At 41.2% G+C, this 20,847-nt stretch overlaps 1 protein-coding gene across 1 annotated transcript in view; it reads right to left on the reverse strand.

Annotated features, from left to right (window-relative positions):
• Nucleotides 1-26: 26 nt before the first annotated feature.
• MIGA2 (mitoguardin 2) overlaps nucleotides 27-20,847 on the reverse strand; it is a 26,961-nt gene continuing 6,140 nt past the window's right edge. Inside the window, exons 3-16 of the mRNA XM_018570839.1 lie at nucleotides 19,831-19,952; nucleotides 18,646-18,763; nucleotides 17,360-17,493; nucleotides 16,118-16,232; nucleotides 14,209-14,263; nucleotides 13,733-13,778; nucleotides 10,881-10,996; nucleotides 9,755-9,827; nucleotides 8,535-8,621; nucleotides 6,965-7,063; nucleotides 5,481-5,615; nucleotides 3,865-3,918; nucleotides 2,659-2,775; nucleotides 27-403 (exon numbers count right to left, since the gene is read on the reverse strand). Of these exons, the coding sequence (XP_018426341.1) occupies nucleotides 203-403; nucleotides 2,659-2,775; nucleotides 3,865-3,918; nucleotides 5,481-5,615; nucleotides 6,965-7,063; nucleotides 8,535-8,621; nucleotides 9,755-9,827; nucleotides 10,881-10,996; nucleotides 13,733-13,778; nucleotides 14,209-14,263; nucleotides 16,118-16,232; nucleotides 17,360-17,493; nucleotides 18,646-18,763; nucleotides 19,831-19,952 (1,472 nt within the window). The 3' untranslated portion in view covers nucleotides 27-202. The remainder of the gene's footprint in view (nucleotides 404-2,658; nucleotides 2,776-3,864; nucleotides 3,919-5,480; nucleotides 5,616-6,964; nucleotides 7,064-8,534; nucleotides 8,622-9,754; nucleotides 9,828-10,880; nucleotides 10,997-13,732; nucleotides 13,779-14,208; nucleotides 14,264-16,117; nucleotides 16,233-17,359; nucleotides 17,494-18,645; nucleotides 18,764-19,830; nucleotides 19,953-20,847) is intronic.

Below are 20,847 nucleotides of genomic sequence, written 5' to 3' on the forward strand. Positions count from 1 at the left end.
TTTAAAGAGTCCTTTAAAAAAAAAAAAGGATGAGGGAAAAATAGGAATAGGTGTTTACTCCTTGATCAAACTTCTCATACGCATAGCCAATGATAGTTCTTTTTTTTCTAATACTAACAGCCACTGATCCGTCCAAACAAAGCAGCCTTGGTTCTCCAAAATTCCCTGTTCTACATTCTAGTAGCCAGCAGCATCTCTGTCATCAGAGTTGAAGCTCTGATGGTCTGTTTGGTGCCGGCAGGTCTCCATTCATTGCCCGTAGACTGTCCACGCCCAGGTATCCCAGCAGGATCTCACTCCGTCTGCGGGAGAGCTGGAGGATGTCCTCTGCCAATGACTGGATTGTAGTGTACCTCACTTTATCCAAGTCAAACATGTCCTTTAAATACTGCACAATTTGATGCTGTTTTATGAAATGAAGACAAAGACGTTATCATCGTTTGCAAATATAATCTACGTAAAAGCAGCAAGCAAGCAAGAAGCCTCATTTTGTGAATTGGTGGATACAAATCATCCCCCTTCCCCTTATAGGAATCCTGTGCTGAATGAAATATGTAGGCTGAGCTGCTTCTGAAAATGTCTGGCTGTCATTCTGTTCCTATGGTTCCAATATTCTGCATAGTCAATGCAGAGAACGCACACTCCTGACATGCATAATTGTCCCATTTTCAAGGACCCAGAATGTATTGAGGATATTTAAGCTGGTCCTAGATGGCTCAAATGTTGGCAGATTCCTGCTTGAATCAGAGGACCTTCTCCGGCTCTACAAAAGTCGATTTAAAGATCAACTGATCCGAGTGGAACAGTATATGCTGACTACTGACTGCATCCTATCAGATGAAATCGCTGTTCAGGTATTTAGATAGCTACAGCTGCAGTGGCTCAATACAATAGCCAGCAGGGGAGATTCCTCCATCCACACTGTTTGAGTAGTTAAGGTCCTGTCTGGGCCTGGGATCTAGGTATAATGACTTAGGCATTGATTAGAAAACTATAACACAGATACATTCAGGCAACATCAGGTGCCTGCACTTAGCAATATTGTTGGCTTAGGAACTTTTTAGGACAAGTCCATTTCACTTTAAGAAAAAAAAAAAATGATGGTTTTCTGATTTTAGCAGTGTTTTCTGGATAGCATTAGCTGTGCACTGATTGACTTTACTATTCGCTCTCTGAAGGGAAACTCTAAGGCCCCTTTCACATGGTCCGATCACAGGCATGGATCCCCTCCTGATCGGAATGGATGTTACTAGAGGTGCACCGAAATGGAAATTTCAAAACCAAAACGAAACCGAAATTAAAAAAAAAAGTGTTTACTATCACCACAATTATGAATGAACAGACACCATACTCTGTCCTCAATTATGTACAAACACTCAGCGATCACTGATCCCTGAGTGTTTGCACTCGCTCTCCTTCCTGACCGCTGTCACAGGAGGCTGAGCGAGTGGTGCAGGGAGGAGAGCACAGCCTCCTGTGACAGCGCTGGTTGTCTCCGCCCCCACACCGCTCTGCCGGACTGTGATAGGCTGAGCGGTGTGGGAGGAGACACACCGGCCGCTCACAGAGCTCTCCTCCCGCAGCGCTCGGCCGCCTGTGACACTTTCTATCCTCCCCGCTGGGACACAGAGCAGCGCCCAGCGAGGAGGAGAGAAAGCAGGGATGTGCCGCTGTATCGGCAGAAAAATGCCACTTTCGACATTTAGCCAAAAGTGCCGTTTTCGGACGATATGTTTCGGCAGCCGATATATCGGTGCATCCCTAGATGTTACCATTGAGACATCAGTGTCCGTGCAGTTTTTTTTTCCTCCATCGCAAGACAAAAACTGACATTACCAGACCCATGTGAGCGTATGGGCAGCTGGATCTAAATGGACAGTTTTCAGTTTACATTCGGTTACCCCCAATCCGGCACAATCAGGTCCGGCAAAAGGGATTACTGGTCTGTTTATTTTTCCGGACTTGGCCAGAGCCGAGGGTAACCGGATGTAAAAGGACGCCTAGGTGTTACATACAGCTACCCATAGACTAACATTGGGCTTCTGATCAGGTCCGCCTGAAATCTGACAGGCAGACCTGTACGGAAAGCCTGTGTTAAAGAGGCCCTATGTGAATTTGATATGTTTTATATCTGTTTTACCATTTATAATTCTTATTCTTTACTATCTTTTAGATTGTAAGCCCTCCGGGGGAAGGGCCCTCCTTACCATCTTGTTTTGAATTGTATTAGGATTGTTATGTCTTCCTTATATTGTAACACGCTGCTCAAACTGTTGGCGCTATATAAATCCTGTATAATAATAATAATAATAATATTTAACAATCATTTCCAGAGCATTTTTCTCTAATCTGACTAAAGTAAAAAGCACATTGCACAATGGCCTTGTTGTTCGCACTGCTTTGTTCTAAAGGCCCAAATAAATGATCTCTGACAGCTCTGAATAAGTGTCCCCCCACTTGCTGTGCTTACAGAGCAGTGTGCTCTTAAAGTGTACCTGTAATCTCTACTCTGTGCTGTAAGCTATTTTGTTCCCTAAATGAATTTACAGTCGTTTTTTTCTGGAATACTGAAAGGGTATATGTGCGTGTACTGTATATCATGTATATGTGCATGTACTGTATATCATACAAGAGGGAAATATAGGTGAAAAAAATTACCTTAAAGAAAGTACAGATTTCTGTTAAGTTCTCTTTTGGACCAAGAAATCCATATGCCAATATGGGGCTGACATGCTCCGATACGGAGTAGAAGTGTGATATGAAGCCATCTGGAACCTATATAAAAATCAATACATCAACACATTACCTATACAGCCGAGCTGGGCATGCACATCCCAACAGTCTAACCTATGGCCCCAGGCAGAGATGAGTCACCAGCATCATGGCTGCCTTTAGTCTAAACCAGTGTTTTGTAGCTTTTAACGCAGAGGATAAGCACATACAGTACAATTCTCTCTCTGACTGACTTCCTGCGTACCCATACATTAGCTCTATTTAACTGGACACATTTATATAAGTAATATATGTTTCTGTTCTCCACAGCTCGTCATTCAATGTTGTCAGATGTGTGAAAATTAGTATCTCTGTGTCAGGTTTTTGATGTTGTCTGTGTCCCGGTCTCTGCACTCCCTCCTGTACATACTGCCCACCATCATACCCTCTGTATTCCCCTCCTGTACATACTGCCTACCATCATACCATCCTGTACATACTCCCCATCAAAATGCCCTCTGCACTCCTTTTCTTGACATACTGTCCACCATCAGACCCCCTGTAATCCTCTCTTGCACATCCTACCCACCATCATACACTCCACACTCCCCTCCTGTACATACTGCCCACCATCATACCCTCTGCACACCTTTCATTCACATACTGTCCACCATCACACACTCTGAACTCCCCTCCTGCATATGCTGTCCACTATCATACCTTCTGCACTCCCTTCCTGTACATACTGCCCACGGACTTACCCACCACATTCCTTTCCTGTACATACTGACCAACATCAGGCCCTCCTCACTTCCTTCCTGCACTATTGGGCCCCATCCTACCCTCCCCACTACCCTTCTGGCCATACTGTCCACCATCATGCCCTCTGCACTTCCCTCCTGCACCAACTTCCCACCGTCATACCCACTGCATTCCTCTCCTACACATGCTGCTGCCATAATATCCTCCACACTCCTGTCCTGCACATTCTGCCCACCATCATAACCTCTGCACCCCTGTTTTGCATATGCCGACAGATAAAACATAATATTCCTAATAATAAACGTAATATTCCTAATCCTGCCTGTTCTGAAACAGGTCCACTTCTTCTAGTTAATATCATTTTTATTTACAAAATAGGGCAATATTTACCATGAGAAGCCTTCGTTTTGCTTTTAAAACCGACCAACATGCAGTTGCCAATGCCTGCAACATTGACAGAGTTTATGAATTAGGAACAAAAACATAAAATTTACACAAAACAAGAAATAGGCTTAAAACACAATATAAAGCCAAACTGTAAGCCAGCAGCTGAAAATAGAGTTTAATATATCATAATAAATGTTTTTACGTTTTAAAGTAAACCTTACAGGGACAAATATGGAGGCCGCCATTGCAGACTTTCTTCAGGAAATATTAGTTGCCTGGCTGGCTCTAGCTTTGATACTCTGGTCACTAATCTGGGAAAAACATGCAAATCTGGGAAGTCACAGAATTCAGAACTTTGTGGTCTGCATACATGTTTCTAGTAGTGACTCAAAGCCATGTCAGCCAGGCAAGTAACATTTTCAGATAGCTTATTAGAATAAGTTTCCTTTAAATATGGGTGTTTATATATCTATATATATAGATATCTCTCTCTCTCTCTCTCTCTCTCTCTCTCTCTCTCTCTCTCTCTCCAGAGAGAGAGATAAACAGAGCACCTCACATGAGGGGTGGGTGGTTTTACTTCCTGAACACTGCTCTCTCTGCTTTCTGTATTACCAGATTCAAACTTCCAAGGCAGGTCTGAATCTGGCTGTGAGCAGCCTCTTACTATGGACAATTTGCTATATGAGGTTTTTAGTATGCGAGAGACAGAAAGGGGCCTGCAGTGGGTGTGAATGGGAATACCCTTTTTGCATTGCAGATAAGCAAGAGGGGTTCTCAAATTAATGAGAAAAGGGATGGGGGTGGACTGGTGTCCAAAGCAATGCCAAAATAAAAAAAACTAAAGCTCTTACCAGGTAAGCTGTATCCCCTGTATGTATTTCAAACTTTAACCTTTTCACTGACAGACAGTTTTTTGCATTTTTTTTCACACGTGTTAAAATGCACATTTTAGGCCTAAAAGATTAGTTAACACCCCCCGAGAATGGTATAAAAAGCAGAGACCCTGGAGAATAAAATTGTAGTAGTTGCAATATTGTTGCATGATATTAGCACGACTGTTTATCAAATCCACATTTTCAGTAAAAATACACTAAATGTAAATTTTAGTGCACACAAACACAATATAATATATGACAAAATATAAAAGATGAAGGTGCAACAAGTAAATAGATAGAAAACATGTCAAGCCTTAAAATAGTGAGCAGAAGAAATCACATGAGTGTAAAGCCGCCCCAATCACTTCTACCAGAAAGTCGACTTGTTAGATGTAAACACACTCCCGTCTGCTATAGCAGCTAGGAGTTTGTTAACAAAAGGTAAAAGCCTGTGCTGCTGCTGCTGATGTAAGCCTTACACCCGTGGTAGTGAAAGGGTTACTGAATATTTCAAGCCAAATCTTTTTCTTCATTTTGATAAGAGTAGGTAAACCCATGTAAATGGGGTTTTTTTTTTGGCTCCATCTGATCCATTGGGAGATTTCCCTTCACTTCCTCTCCTATAAACACAACATAACGTGATAGGAAATCTCTCCAAAGTGAGGGACCGGTGTAACTGGAACAGAAACACAATGGTTTATTTCCAATGTAAGCAAGAGAGGGACCTGCATATTTACTCACAGTTTCCTTGAAACTATCAGACAGCCAGCGGTTCCGCAAGACGGCAATTACAGAGGATGGCGGATTTTCTAAGTCCTCAAAGGCATCCATTAATATAAAATCCAGTGCTATGTCAAAGAAATTCATGCAGACCACCTAGAAGGCACAAAACATTTTACAATACAGAAAAATGAAACAAGTAGATATAATGTATAACTGCTGGAGGAAAGGGACTGAGCGTCTGACATTAGGGGAAGGAAACAAGAAGATATAGTGTATACCTGCTGGAGGAAGGAACTGAGTATCTGACATTAGGGAAAGGAAACAAGACAATGTAATATATAACTGCTGGAGGAAGGAACTGAGTATCTGACATAAAGGAAAGGAAACAAGGAGATACAATGTATAACCATTGGAGGAAGGGACTGAGTATCTGACATTAGGAGAAGGAAACAAGCAAATGTAATATATAACTGCTGGAGGAAGGAACTGAGTATCTGACATAAAGGAAAGGAAACAAGGAGATACAATGTATAACCATTGGAGGAAGGGACTGAGTATCTGACATTAGCTATCCCCATTGAACAAATGTAATGTATAACTGCTGGAGGAAAGGGACTGAGTATCTGACATTAGGGAAAGGAAACAAGCAAATGCAATGTATAACTGCTGAAAGGACTGAGTATCTAATATTATGGAAAGGAAACAAGGAAATAAAGTGTATAACTGCTGGAGGAAGGGACCAAGTATGTGACATTAGGGAAAGGAAACAAGACAATGCAATGTATAACTGTTGGAAGGGACTGAGTATCTGACATTAGGTAAAGGCAACAAGACAATGCAATGTATAACTGCTGGAGGAAGGTACCAAGTATCTGACATTAGTGAAAGGAAACAAAGTGACACAACATATAAAAGCTGGAGGGATAGGAGTATCTGACGTTGGTAAAATCTTGTGCTGGACAGATTATCACCCCTCTAAAGGGATTACATTGATTTACGCACTGCTAAAACCTTAGGGATACGATTAGTTATAATCCTATTTTTTAAAGTCTGTCCCTAGGTCTCCTGCGACTTTGACAGCATGGTGCCTACGTGTTTAGCATGCTTGCCTGGCAGTACTGCATTCCAAGGTTCAGTTTCTACCCAAAGAATAGTCAGTGTTGAATTTTTAAGCGTGCGTTTCCTCCCAAAACCCTGAAAACATAGTGACTTTCACCCAGACATTCCCTATTCAGTTTGCACAAATGTGGCAGATATAATAATGTAATTTCTTTGCTGGCAAGGACTAATGGGTACAGGAAGAAAATGCAAACTCAATGCAGACCAAATCCTTTGTGCTGTGCTCTGCAAAACTAGCTCTCCCACATCCCATTCCATTAGATGCTGCTTGGCTAGTAGAGGGATTTTACCATACACACATGGCAATTATCAGCTAAGTAGATCTATTGTGTTATCATATTAAGTCAATACACTGACATCTTTACAGCGTATCTTCTCCTTACCCCACGTCCTGTTAGTTCTCTCTGAGTAGTGGGCCACGTATCTTCCTTCAGTGCATACCGCACCATTTCTTCATAGTTCTCTATGAAACCCTTAGGATTCTGAAACAAATATATAGGAGAAATAAAACCAGGTCAGTCATTACAAGAGCCTTTAAAGTGACCCTTGCTATCCCATCTAACAGCACCTATGCAGACAGGCAGTTGTAAGCTCTTTATTGCTCCCTGTCTTGTCACAGCTTTCTAGCAATGCCTAGATAGCAGCTGTGAAACTCTGCATAAAAACTGACTGTCATAGCACAGAAAGCTGATAGGGAAACAACTATAATTCCAGCCAATTGGGAAAGGAGGGGTGGACTTCTAAAGGTGAAGTCAATTTTGACAGGGCTGCCTATCTAGGTTTTGCTAGAGAGATGTGGCAGGAGAAAGGGTGCAACACAGAGCTTGAAACAGCTTCTATGCCCAGGTACTACATAGTATTTGAGGTTGAATAAAGACACAGGTCAATCAAGTCCAACCTATTGCGTGTATGTCTGTGATTCTGCATGTTCATGCGTGTGCACGAGTCCCTGTGTGCTCTTGTTTCTAAGAGTACCTGTACCCCTGTATGTTCCGGTCTCGGAGGAAGTTGTCTAAATGCTTTTTAAAAGATTCAACACTCTCAGCTGATACCACTCCTGGTGGCAGCGAGTTCCAGTCTTTAATAGCTCTAACTGAGAAGAAGCCCCAATTTTAGATGGTGGCCTCTAGTTCTTGTTTTGGAGTTTACCATAAAAAGTTTATTGCTGATGTTGCTATCCCCATTGAACATTTTGTACATCCAAATAATGTGCCCCCTTAATCGCCTCACTTCTAGCGTAAACAGGTTTAGATTTAGTAGCCTTGTCTCATAGCTTTGGTCATCCATCACCTTAATTAGTTTAGTTGCCCTTCTCTAGACTCTCTCCTGCTCCAGGACATCCTTCCTGTGTATTGGTGACCAAAACTGGACCAGATGAGGCCGAACTAGTGATCTATAAAGTGGCAAAATTATAGATTTGTCTCTACAGTACATTCCCTTTTTAATACAAGATAGAACTCTGCTCACTTTGTTTACCGCAGCCTGGCATTGCAAGCTATTGTTCAATCTGTGGTCTCCTATGACCCCCCAGATCTTTTTCCATTTCTGACTTCCCTAGTGGAGTTCCCATTAATGTGTATTCCGCTTGCCTATTTTTAACCCCAAAGTGCATTACTTTACATTTATCTACATTAAACCTCATCTGCCATATAGTTGCCCACTCCCCTATTTTATCCAGGTCCTCCTGTAATGTTATAATGTCTGAGTCTCTGTCTATTACCCTCCCAATTTTAGTATCATCAGCAAAGATGGAAACATGGCTATTCACGCCCTCCCCGATATCGTTAATAAACAGGTTGAAATAATAAACAGGTAGTGTTAGAGGAACTAGCAAAAAGGAAAAAAAAAAAAAAAAAAGAGTCAAAGTCAATTTAATAACCTGTGTGTTAGGAATAGCTGATAAAACACTGCATTTGGGATACTTTCTTGAAGCACCCCCTCTTTATACAATACCTTCTCAGCTCTAACAATCAGTCCTGTCACCATCTGTTTCCCAACTTCACCAAAGAACAACTGGTTCCCTTCATCCTGAAGTAATTGCTGCAATCAGAAAAAAAAGTATTTTACTGCTGAAGCTGAACACAGACACAATATGATTGCTCTCAAACACCAGCACTTCCTGTCGATCATTTATGTTTAAAAAAGAACCTGCACTGCAAGGGTTAATTACTCGTTTTTGTCTAGGTTCCAAAAAGATGCTCTGAGCCGGCTTGTTTTTAGACCGGTCCTTCCAGCCTCTCACCCCCTCTCCTCTGCAGTGGTAAGGTCCTGTAAATCATAACATCTATGCAGTGTGTATAGACAGTGTACAGATGTGAGGACACTGAGGAAGATTCCAATGCTGCAGAGGAGGAGACAGGCTGGAGGGAGCGCTGTGCCAGCTGGCCGGCCTGCAGCTTCAGGTGAACATAACTTTGCCATTTTAGCACCTAGATGAAAAACGAGCACTTAACCATTGCAGTGCTGGGGGGGTTTACAAAAGTACCAAATTCACTCTGGTTGGTGTATTCCACATTTAAAGGGGAAGTTTTTTTTTCTTGTTTTTTTTTTACACGTTATTCCTTATTATTGAACTAGAAGAAACAACATTTGTTTACTTATCTTTAGTTAGGCAATTATGAAATACTACATATTAATGTTATGGAGTTTTCTATCCACTCTAGTCTCCTTTTTACATACTCAGACAAAAGGGAACTACAAACTAAGTGCCTGCTGTGCAGTCTCTCTCGTTGAGCCACAGTGCTTTGGAAATCCTTTGTCATGTATTATTTGTTATGTATTGTATATATAACGATTATATACACACACACACACTTAAAAAAAATGCATAAGATAAAAAAAATCGAATAAAAAAAAACATTATAGCTTCCCTTTAAAAGTAACAGAAGTTTTACTGTTATCTGTATATCTTCATGTAATTATGTATGATGTAAGTGTTATAATCTGAAACCGCCACTTGCAGTGTGCGCAAACATACCTGTATATCTGCTATAACACAACGAAATACCAAAATAATAAAAACTTTTTTGAACGGAAAAAAAAAAAAAGTAACAGAAGTTTTAATGTCAATTACCTAGCAAATGCTTCATAGCCAAATAGTCACAAAGACACATTACGCACTACAACAATGTGATCTTGATTGAATAAGCAAGAAAACATTTTATTTCAGGTACCTTGAAGGCGTGACGGACACAGTGCAATTTTGCCAGAAAGTCCTGGTCATTATAACAATCCAACAGCTCTGTTCTAAAGAAAAACCATAAAAAAAACACAACAACATACATGAAGCATTTATACAAGTCATAAAACATTGATTATTTCTATCTTTAGAAGTAAACTTTTATTTAAAGCTGAACCCCAAGCACAAAAACCTTCATTGAAATATATTCTTCAAAAGCCACAAAGGATATAAATCCACTTAGTGCTCAAGAGATGCCTTCATAGACCCAAATATTACCTTGTTAAAAGTAGCGGCGACAACATTACTGTTTATAGCCTGCACAGAGAGCAGAGCTGTGGGAGGGACCCAGCAGGCTCCACCCACTACAGGCTGCCTGCAGATAACTACAGGAGGGGGCAGAGAAAAGACCAGTCACCCTGCACAAGGATAGAGCAGCAGTGACTGGTCTTCATTACAGGAAGATCCTGCACAGAGGGAAAGTTTCACACTGCATTATTTAATGAACAGATCTGAAAGAAATACACAAAGCTCACCAAGGTGGGATAGGCTTCCCTGAAGAGATGAGTCTTAAGGGATCACCTAAGACTCATGGCCACATACCCAAATCTGCTGTGCTCCTCTGGCAAATGTTACCTACCCTTGCTCCTAGCACCTGCTTTAAAAACACTGCATTATCCAGTAAGAGGAGCATGGTGGTCCAAAAGGTATGACTTTATAGTAACACTTATGTGGTTCACAGTATTGGATTTGCAGGGGCTACAATGTACTGAAATATTAACTTATCCTTTAAAGGGGGCTTACCACTTTCATGCAAAAAGGGAAAAAAACACCTAAAAATAGGAAAGCAGTGTATGTCATGCTGCTACATTTTCTTCCCCAATACCATCTTGCTTTCAGCAAAGTGCAACTCTAGTCTCAGAAACCCTTACATTTTAACAGGCTTTGAGACTGGAAACGTGGAAAAAGCTGAACTGATCTGAGTCTTAGGGCCTCAATGGCTTTCCAAATTATACAAATCTCCCTAATGTACATCCAGATCAGACATACCAGAACTGTCAGCTCTGTAACAGATGTATAATGGATCAATTAGTATACAGCCATTGGAGGTATATCCCTACCTTACTGTCCTGCAAGTCACTTCTCCAGCTTTCACCAATTTCAAAGCCTCTTCATATGCTGCGGCAGGCTTTTGAGGGATAAAGGGGCCCTCATTCAGTTCTAAAGTGTCAAACAGCTGAAAGTCAAACCACATAAGAGCACATGCATGAATACCAGCTCATTAACTCCGATACACATAAGTAATCCAAAAATTAAATTAAAATATTCTACAAAATTTGAAACCACTTGGTCCCCATGGATCGGGGTATACTTTACCTCCTCTACACCTCACTGCCTCCTCTCCATCTGATCCATTTTCCGCTCTCCTACTCTCTAGATCACTCCCCTACCCCTGTGCACGTTCCACCTCTCTCTCTCCCTCCTTTCCTAATTCTATCTATATCTCTACTTGTTCTCGCTTACTCCCCTTCCCCACCGTGTCGTTTGTCTTGTGTGATGTCACTTGTGGCCTTATGATGTTGCATCCCTGCCTTAATGTCAGAATATCACATATTACTGTACCATTACTTGATGAACTGTTTTCAAGGACTGGATACCAACTACACATATCCATCATTGTAATATTATGGGACCCTGTTTACTGCTGTTCCATGGAATATTTCACATCCCTTTATGGTGCTATTCTGTTCTAAGCACTGCCTATCTGATCTACTTTCTTTGTTTTCATTGCTTGTGACATCTGTGATGACTCTTTGTATTAATACCGTGTAATTGTGCACTTTTGTTCTCAATAATCAATAAAAAAATTATTTGAAAAAATAAAAAAATATTCTAAAAAATAGCAGTGTGGTTGCAGTTTAAAGCGGTAACGTCCTTTCTCAATAAATTTGAAGGCTGTTTGCTATCAAGCCACCCCTGTCCCATCCGTTTGAGTCACTATATATTTATGTTTGCACACACATCTTCCTCTCTCCATCCACTTGTGTCTAAAAATACTATACAAGTGTTCACATATGAGAATTGTTCTCTAGGGGAAAAAGCAATTATCAACACTTATTGACACTTTGACAGTTCCTGATCCATCTAAAATGCTAGGTGCTTAACCCCTTCATGACTGAGCTTGTTTTTAGTTTCTGTCCGTTAATGACTGAAGCACTTTTGACATTTTTGCTGTGTGATTCTTCCACGTCGGTAATATACTTTCTGACAAAGTGCACCCACACATATTATAATTTGTTTTTTTAGAGGACAGATAGGGCATTATATTTATATCACATATGTGTACCTAACGCCTCACTTAGGACAAATAAAAATATTTAAAAAAAAGAAGAGGAAAAAACATAAAGAAAACACGTTTTCCCCAGTTCTGATTTGTAGTATTTTTTTTTAAAAAACAGCACAGCTAAACAAAAAAACAAATGCAATAAATACATTCATTTATTTGTCCTTTATTTGGAAAAACCTGACATCCCTAGGATTTTATAAATGTTTCTGTACTTCTCGGCCTAAAACTAAAACCTAACATTTTAAATCTGTTTTCTCTAAAAGCTAAAAGTGGTCACCTGGCATACAATGTCACTGTCACTAAGTGTCAGACTTAGTGACAGCGACATACTTTGATCACTGTCATGAGGGGGGTTAAAAAAAAGCCGGTATACATCGGGATTTCCCGATCTATAACAGCTGTCCGAGTGACGGCAAGAGCTGCAAATGTGGCTCTGCTCTCACACTCTTAATATTAACAGTAACAGTCACTATAGAGTGCAATTATCTATATGGTGAACATTGGTATACATTGTGCTGGAAGACTACTAAAGGGCAGCAGCTAATATTTAGACAGGACCAAAGTGGATTGTTTATGACTGGTTTGGTTTTTTTTGGTTATAAGGCTAAAGTTCTATGGCACATGCAATAAAAAAACATATGTTATACTGGTAGATCCAATCTGGGAATGCCACCCGAGCACACAATAGAACTGAATGAGTAGCATAGTTGAGGCAGGGCTCAAAATATCTCTAAAAAGTGGAAATTTAGTCAGGCATGAGGTCACGGACCGCGTATCTGACTTATGAGAGGAGCTGCTCCTTGCTGTCCTGGCTCCGTTCCTTTTGGCCAGAGCTCTGCAGTTCTGAACTCCGTTCGAAAGGATTGATTAGTAAGGTCTTACTAATCACCACTGGATCACCAGTGATCGGATTCGTGCCTCCTCCCTGCATAAAGGCAAGCAGGTGAGGGGGCTCTTTGTTTTATTTTATGTGGGGTGGGGTGGGGGAGAGTACGGAGACAGCTGAGCTCTCCTCCCTACAGCGCTCGTTCAGCCTCCTGTGACAGCTGTCAGGATGGAGAGCGGGTACAAGCAGTCAGTGATCAGTGATCGATGAGTGTTTGTACATAATTGAAGACATAGTATGGTTACTATATCCTCAATTATGAATGAATGGGAAGTGATCTAAATCACCTCCTCTTCATTCATAGTTGTGGTTATAGTAAACATACTCTGTCCTCATGTTATGAATGAACAGGAACATTCAGTATAGAGGCTTCCTGTTTATTTATAATAGGGGCTGCAGAAAAAGAGGTTGAGGACTCTGTGCCCTCAATCTCTTTTTCTATTTTAAAAGGGAAATATCAGGGGTCTGTTTAGACCCCTAATATTTCCCCAAAGCCCCTAAAAGTAAAGTAAAAAATAATAAAAAAAATGAATAGAAATAAATATTAAAAAGTTTATAAAAAAATAAATGAAATATTTAAAAAATGTGAAAACATTAAAATTAAAAAAATTTGGTTTGGGTCTGACAATTTTTTACATTTCGGTTTTGTTTGGGTTTTGAAATTTCCATTTCGGTGTACCTCTAGTTCTTAGTATAGCAAATTCCAGATTCAAAGTCAGCGCTCTACCCCCTTTCCATACCATGCTTGCAGGGAGGAGGGTGGCTGAAAAAGCTTCCATTTTTAAGCTGAAGTCAATATCTGCATGTTAAAGATAAACTAGGATGGTCATGGCTCAATTCTTTTTTCAAAGGCGACAAATGCTGTTTTTTTATTTATCACTACATGTATTGTTATAGAGGAGACTGGTACATACACAGAACACATGCACAGGTTATAGAGTCATGCTTAACAGTCAGTGAGGAGTCATAGCAGAAACAAAATAGTTAAAGTGGACCTGAAATCAAAAAGTGAAGGTTTGCTGTCTTATCAGGAACATCTAGAAATGTTAATTGTGCATAGGCAGTAGAGTGATAGATTTACCTTTTCTCTTGTATGACCTCCTTAAAAATAGCACTGTGCTTCCTGGTATGTGATTAGGTCTAGGTACTACTGTGCCTTAAACCTCATAGTTGTATATCTGCAGTGTGAGATCTAAGGTACTGTGCCTCTAAATGCTAGTCTCGTGAGATTTGGAGAGAGATTTGGTGATGAGGAAACATCAATGCTCCTTCTACACAGAGAAATGGAAAGAAGTAACGGAATGTAAGGCACATCATGTGACCAAAAGGGGATATTCTGCCTTTAAAAACTCGGCACTACGGTGTTGTTTACTGTTCTCCTTGCTGTAAAAAGAGGAAGCTGTATCCGAAAGCCTGCAGAGCAAGGATCTTCCTGCCTCTATTTTATCCAGTCTGTGCTTCCACCACTATTCCTTAACATTACTCCATCAATCATTAGATTACCGATCATTAGGGGGCAGCTCTGACATTAGGGAGCAAAGGCCTGCTCCTCTACCGAGCTGGCCACACTGAAACCCAGAGCAGAACAAGACATTGTAAGTCATTAAAGGGGAATAGATCAGTCCACAGGCATAACTAGTGTCTAATCCTTTCCCCCCTGCTTTCTGTTTTTGACTACAGATTCCACAGTTGAGATCCTCTAGAATTGTTTAAGATTTTATTTGTTTTATCAAGAGTGAGAGAGAGAGAGAGATCGAGATATCGAGAAAGAGGAGGAGATCGAGATATCGAGAAAGAGGAGGAGATCGAGATATCGAGAAAGAGGAGGAGATCGAGATATCGATAACTATTGGTTTATCACACAAAATATAGTGTGAATACATGAATAGTGTGGAAGCACATTGGCTCAGTGGTTAGCACTTCTGCCTTGCACCACTGAGGTCTCGGGTTTGAATCCAGGTTGGCCAGGACACTAGTTGCATGGAGTTTGCATGTTTTCCCTATGCTTGCTTAGGTTTCCTCTCACAAAGACATGCTGGTAGGTTAATTGGCTCCTATCTAAATTGGCCCTAGTATGTGTGCATAGATAAGGACCTTAGATTTTAAGCTTCATGAGGGCAGAGAATGATGTGAATGAATAGCATTAATGTGGCAGATGAGGTTTAATGTCGATAAATGCAAAGTAATGCACTTTGGAATTAAAAATAAACAAATGGGTTATACAATTATGGGTATGCCGCTGGGGAAGTCAGAAATGGAGAAGGATTTGGGGGTCATTGTAGACCACAAACTGAAAGGTAGTTTGCAGTGCCAGGCTGCTGTAAACAAAGCTAGCAGGGTCTTGTCCTGTATTAAAAAGGGGATGTATTGCAGGGACAAGTCTATAATTTTGCCACTTTATAGATCATTGGTTCGACCTCATCTGGAGTACGCGGTCCAGTTCTGGTCACCAGTACTAAGAAAAGATGTCCTTGAGTTGGAAAAAGTCCAGCGAAGGGCAACCAAACTAATTAGGGGTATGGAGGACCAGAGCTACGAGACGAGGCTACTAAATTTAAACATGTTCACATTAGAGGTGAGGAGATTAAGGGGGGATATGATTTCCATGTACAAAATGTTTAATGGTGGTAGCAACATTAGCGATAAACTGTTTAAAATTAACTCCGTTACAAAAACTAGAGGCCATCACCTAAAATTGGTGGAAAGAAAATTCCAGCACAAGGGGCGAAGGGGGTTCTTCACAGTAAGATCAGTTAGGGTCTGGAACTCACTGCCACAGGCGGTGATTTCAGCAAATAATGTGGAATTGTTCAAGAAACTTTTGGACGATTTCTTAAGGGACCGTAATATACAGGGGTACGGGTACTCCTAGAATGAGATCCTAATAGGTTGGACTTGATGGACTAATGTCTTTATTCAACCTCAAATACTATGTAACTATGTAATAGTATGTAAAGTTCTGTGTAAATTGATGGCGCTATATAAATACATATAATAATTTCACTGTCCAACAACTGACCAAACAAAACGTTGTGGATTTTTCTGAGAAAGTGTTTTAATTGCTGAGAAAACAACATTGATGTTCTGAAGAGGGACATAACACATTTAGATCACTCATTAGTTACCCAGATCCATCAACATGTTATCTTGGGGCATGTCGGGACCAAACTCTTCCTGCAGATTATAGGCACGGCTCAACAAGGCTTCTAACCTGCCTGACAACTCTTTGCTCTGCGAAACCTAAAACAAGAACATTAAAATATCCTTATAACAACATTTATGATGATATTGCCATAAAACAAATGTTGCTATCAGCTGAGAGTACTGGAATTGGAGGCTCTGTAGCTGCTTGTAAAAGGACAGCCTGCATTTTCAGCTTAGTTGCTAGATTCTGGTGAAATTAATTTTGGTCACAAAATTGTAAGCAAGATTCTCTGTGCAGTTACTTGCTCATCCTGACTTGTTTTGTTCGGAGTCATGCTCATCTCTTTATGTGTTACTTGGAGGAAAAGGAAGTCTAGTGCTGTAACCCCTTCTAAGCTAACTTCAGTATACTGACCATTAGGGATGCACCAGTACCGATACAGAGTATTTGGGAAAGTACTCGTACTCTGAGTGGCAGTGCTGCGAGGGAACATGGAGCCGGCTTCTTGACCAATCAGGAAGGTGGGCGGTGGGTAATGACTTGCCGTCCGGCTTTCTGATTGGCCGCAAAGCCGGCTCCAAGCTGATTGGCTGGGAAGCCTGCTTCCCGGCCAATCAGGATTGATCCGCACAAACAGCCGGCTCCATGCTTCCTGATTGGCCAATCAACATTGAGCCGGCCAAACAGCATGGAGCCAGCTTCCCAGGCAATCAAGAAGCCGGGTGGTGCATTTGGACCCTTGCCGGTCCAATTCCTTTCCCTGTTTTGAGATCGTCCACCACCCACTGCATTTGGACCTATCCCATTTTAGTATAGGCAACAGCATTAGTCAAGATCACTTAATTCCCATTTCGGGTAATTCATATCTACATGGCCAAAGTTAATTCCATCCTATTTGGATTTCAAATAAATCATATGGACAGGTTTGTAAACCCTCGCTATTTAAGGAAACCTACTTTAGAGAAGCGATAGTTTCCATACAGTGTACTGAGGCTGGTCAACAAACTCAAAGCAGCTTCATAGTTTCATGGCTCTAAAATATTAGGCTGTAACTGTGCACAAACCAGTAGTTAGTTACATGGTTGGCTCAGAGGAACATTTAATGATATGCAAAGCTCACCCTGCTACCTAAATGAGAAATACACAACATACTTCTTTAAATTTGTGTTTTGAGCGTGTACGAGTGAATCTTAGTTAGGTCCATTACTTTCTGCGAATTTACCTCCTGCAAGCCCTCAGACATGCTGCCTCCATGAAGTTCACTTTCGAGAGCTGTAGGGGTGCTGGAGCTACATCGCTGGCCTACGTTCAGAGCTTGCTGCCACTTATGCAGAGCTTCTTCAAACAGCTCCATTCCTAACCACCAACACAAACAGGGACATTCATGTATTACTATTCACAAGTCGAAAACATACATGTGTCCAATAAACACCAGAGTACCATACAAAAAGAGAAAATTATTATCTCTGGGGTTGTGTTTTTGTATCCCAGAATAGGTGGTTCCTGCTACATTGTGAGATTCCACTCTGGTAGGTCTCCTGGCTTGGACACCGTGGGACACTATCTAGGTACTGCTGTGTTTTTACTTTCTGGAAGCAAACAGGAGTCCTTCCTACATCAGAAGTGGTAGACTGATTCCGGTTGAGGATGGCACCGTGGGTCTTACTCTTACTGATCCCCTGAGGGGCAATCCCCTGGAAAAGAGTTAGTTCCAACTGGTAGCTTCTGAATATGGATGGGAGGTTCTTGCACCTAAGTCCAGGGGTTGCCCACGTCTCAGCTAGACTGCTTTTAAACATCCCAACAGTGATTCCTGTATTCCCCAATAGATGAGAAAGGAAATAGTATTTGCGTACGCACTGTAAAATCCTTTTATTGGAGTCTATTGAGGAACACAGGCCACCCCTCTGTTTTTTTTATGTTCCTAGTACTGCTTACTACAAACTGAAGCATGATGGGTAGAGAAGAGGTTGACCCTGCTCTAGACTAAATATTTTGTTTGCCAGTGTTCATTTCTCCAGCAGGCAGCAGTATATCCCGATAGTATATGGTCGCTCTGTCCCTCAAAGGACTCCAAGAAAAGGATTTTAAAGTGAGTATAAAAATATAATTTTCTTGTATGCACCATCAACGTAATCCCGACACATTTTTTAGACAGTTATTTGATGTCTAAACATAGCCAAATGCTTGTCTGTTATCAGCTTCATGGGATTTGTCATATATGGCACTAAAGATAGGCTTTTGCACATAGTGTAACTGTTGATCACAGCAGCTAATCATGCGTTATATGGGAGTCATTGTAATTACCCCTAAAACACAGCAGATAAAAAGGTAGGTTAATTGGCTCCTCTCTAAGTTGGCCCTCTATGTATGCATGTGAGATAGGGACCTTATATTGTAAGCTCCTTGAGGGTAGGGACTGATGTGAATGTACAACTATGTAAAGTGCTGCGTAAAATGTCGGCGCTATATAAATACCTGTAATAAATAAATAAAATTAATAAATACCTTGAACATACAGGTTTTCTGCATTAGAGTCATCTGCGGCTAATTGTTCGTCCATCTCTCTGGATCCCCATGGTTCCAGGGATGGAGCATTTGCACTAGAGGAGTTGACTGCCACTACCTGCTCAATAGAGAAAAATAAGAAAATAAGATGAATGAAATACACAGATGAATTACATATATGAGCACTGTTTTACGTTCCAAAAGTATATTTATTCGTGTCCAACTGGTCATGAGATTTACAAAGCTCTTCCACATGTCACAACCAGGTTAAAAGGAGAATTATGAGGTGAGTGATTTTCACTCAGCCTCATAATCTGAGCCGACCTGTGACAATGAAACTGTCACAGGTCGGCTCAGTAGATCGGGAAGTGAGCGAACACATACCGGCGCTCGCTCACTTCTCGATCAGTGCAGAGAGTCTGTCACTCACGGCTCCCTGCAGGGATTCCCCCCCTCCCCTGTCCGATCCCCCAGGGCTGACTGGCGGAACGGACGGGAGAGGGGGCGGGTATAGGTGGCTCTGGCTCTAGATAGGCAGAGTCAGCTGTCACTCACGCAGCTGGGTGGATCCAGACAGAATTGTCGCGATCCGTTCCGGCGTCTCAGTATACCGCGAGCGGTATACTGAGCTTTGGGTGACGGGAGGACGCTAGTTTGTGTCCTCCCGTTACCCTTAGGAGAACTATGGGGAAAAGCCCTAATCCAATAGTTCTCCTTTAATGACTGTCTACTGCAGGTATGCAATAAAGCCAAGTCATCATGTTGTCCTAGCCTGGACAGAATGAGAAACTGTAGCATACTTATACAGTAAGTTATTGCTCTGCTTTTTCCTCCTGTTAGAAAGTGCATTGTCCTTACGTGTACCAGAGAACATCAGGTATCGAGGGAGCAGGAAGCCGGCTTTCTGGCCTATCAGAAAGCCGGGGGGCATGTAATGACACGCTGCCTGGCTTCTTGATTGGCCGGGAAGCCGGCTCCATGCTCCCTCGTCACAAGTGGGCAGTGTGTAATGACTCGCTGCCCGGCTTCCTGATACCGGAAGTATCGGGCTAGGCATCGGAGCATTTGGGTGAGTACGAGTATCGGTGCATCCCTATTCCATAGTGTCACAATCAAATCTAACAAGCCATGCTACCTATGCCAACATACAAATGAAAAATGCTTCAATACAGCAACAGGACTTACCGAAGCCAAGCTGTGAGTGGAACTTGAGTGCATGCTTGAATGCTTGCTTGGCTCAATCGAAGAAATACCACTGAGAGTGTCATTACTTTTGCTGCTTGGACTCTGAACTCTGCGGGGGTGTCCTGAACAATCAGATACAAGACATCAAGAGATATAAGGGCTGTAAAAGGGAAGACCCTCAGAATTCTACGACTGGTGTTCTTAGTTTAATCAAATCACAGAAAGTAAATACTTCTACAGTGTCCATTATTGATCAGAAGTCGGTCTGTCTTACCCTCTGTTTGCTAGGATTGTGCAGCAAGTCTTTGGCCTTGTGAGTTAATCCGCAGCAGCTTATTGAAGAGAAGTGTTCATTGTAAATTTCAGACGTGGGGTGAATACTGTATTGGTCTGGCTTGTGTTAGCACAGAGTTTCTCATGCCGAAGAGAAACTGTGGTCATTGTAATGTTTGTTTAGATATAAAAGCAAATGTGATCAGCTAAATTGACATAACCTGATTGAGACCTCATAACCTGATTATAATCGATTATGTCGATTAGTTGTTGCAGCCCTACCAGACAGTAATAAAAAAAAGCCAGCACTGAACTTCCAAGATGACTGTTTACACAAATCCCATATCAGAAAAAAAAACACAACAAAATGCTGACAGAAAGTTCCATTGCTTCCTTCTTTATCCAAAACTAAAAGAAAATATTAGGGCTGGTAATGATTAAAATTCGATTAATCAAATTTTTTTTTAATCGATTAAATTATAATGCATATACAGATCTAACTACATTGGCCTATACACATACAGCACAGCAATGAAGTAATAAAATGAACTAGGATCACACAAATCCAGCACGTTATTAATCTCACGTGCCCCACTCAATATGGCCTAAGGGTGATTTAAACATAAGTATTAGCTTATTATTTGAAGTAGCAGCACATGTCCATTTCATTTCATTTAAGGATCTGATTGCAACATAAAAAAAGTAAATTTCAATGGGCACATTTCTGGGAGCGAGATGGGGGGG

Source organism: Nanorana parkeri, unplaced genomic scaffold (genome assembly GCF_000935625.1).
Source record: "Nanorana parkeri isolate BGI_ZX_2015 unplaced genomic scaffold, ASM93562v1 scaffold1607, whole genome shotgun sequence".
Taxonomy (NCBI): Eukaryota; Metazoa; Chordata; class Amphibia; order Anura; family Dicroglossidae; genus Nanorana; species Nanorana parkeri.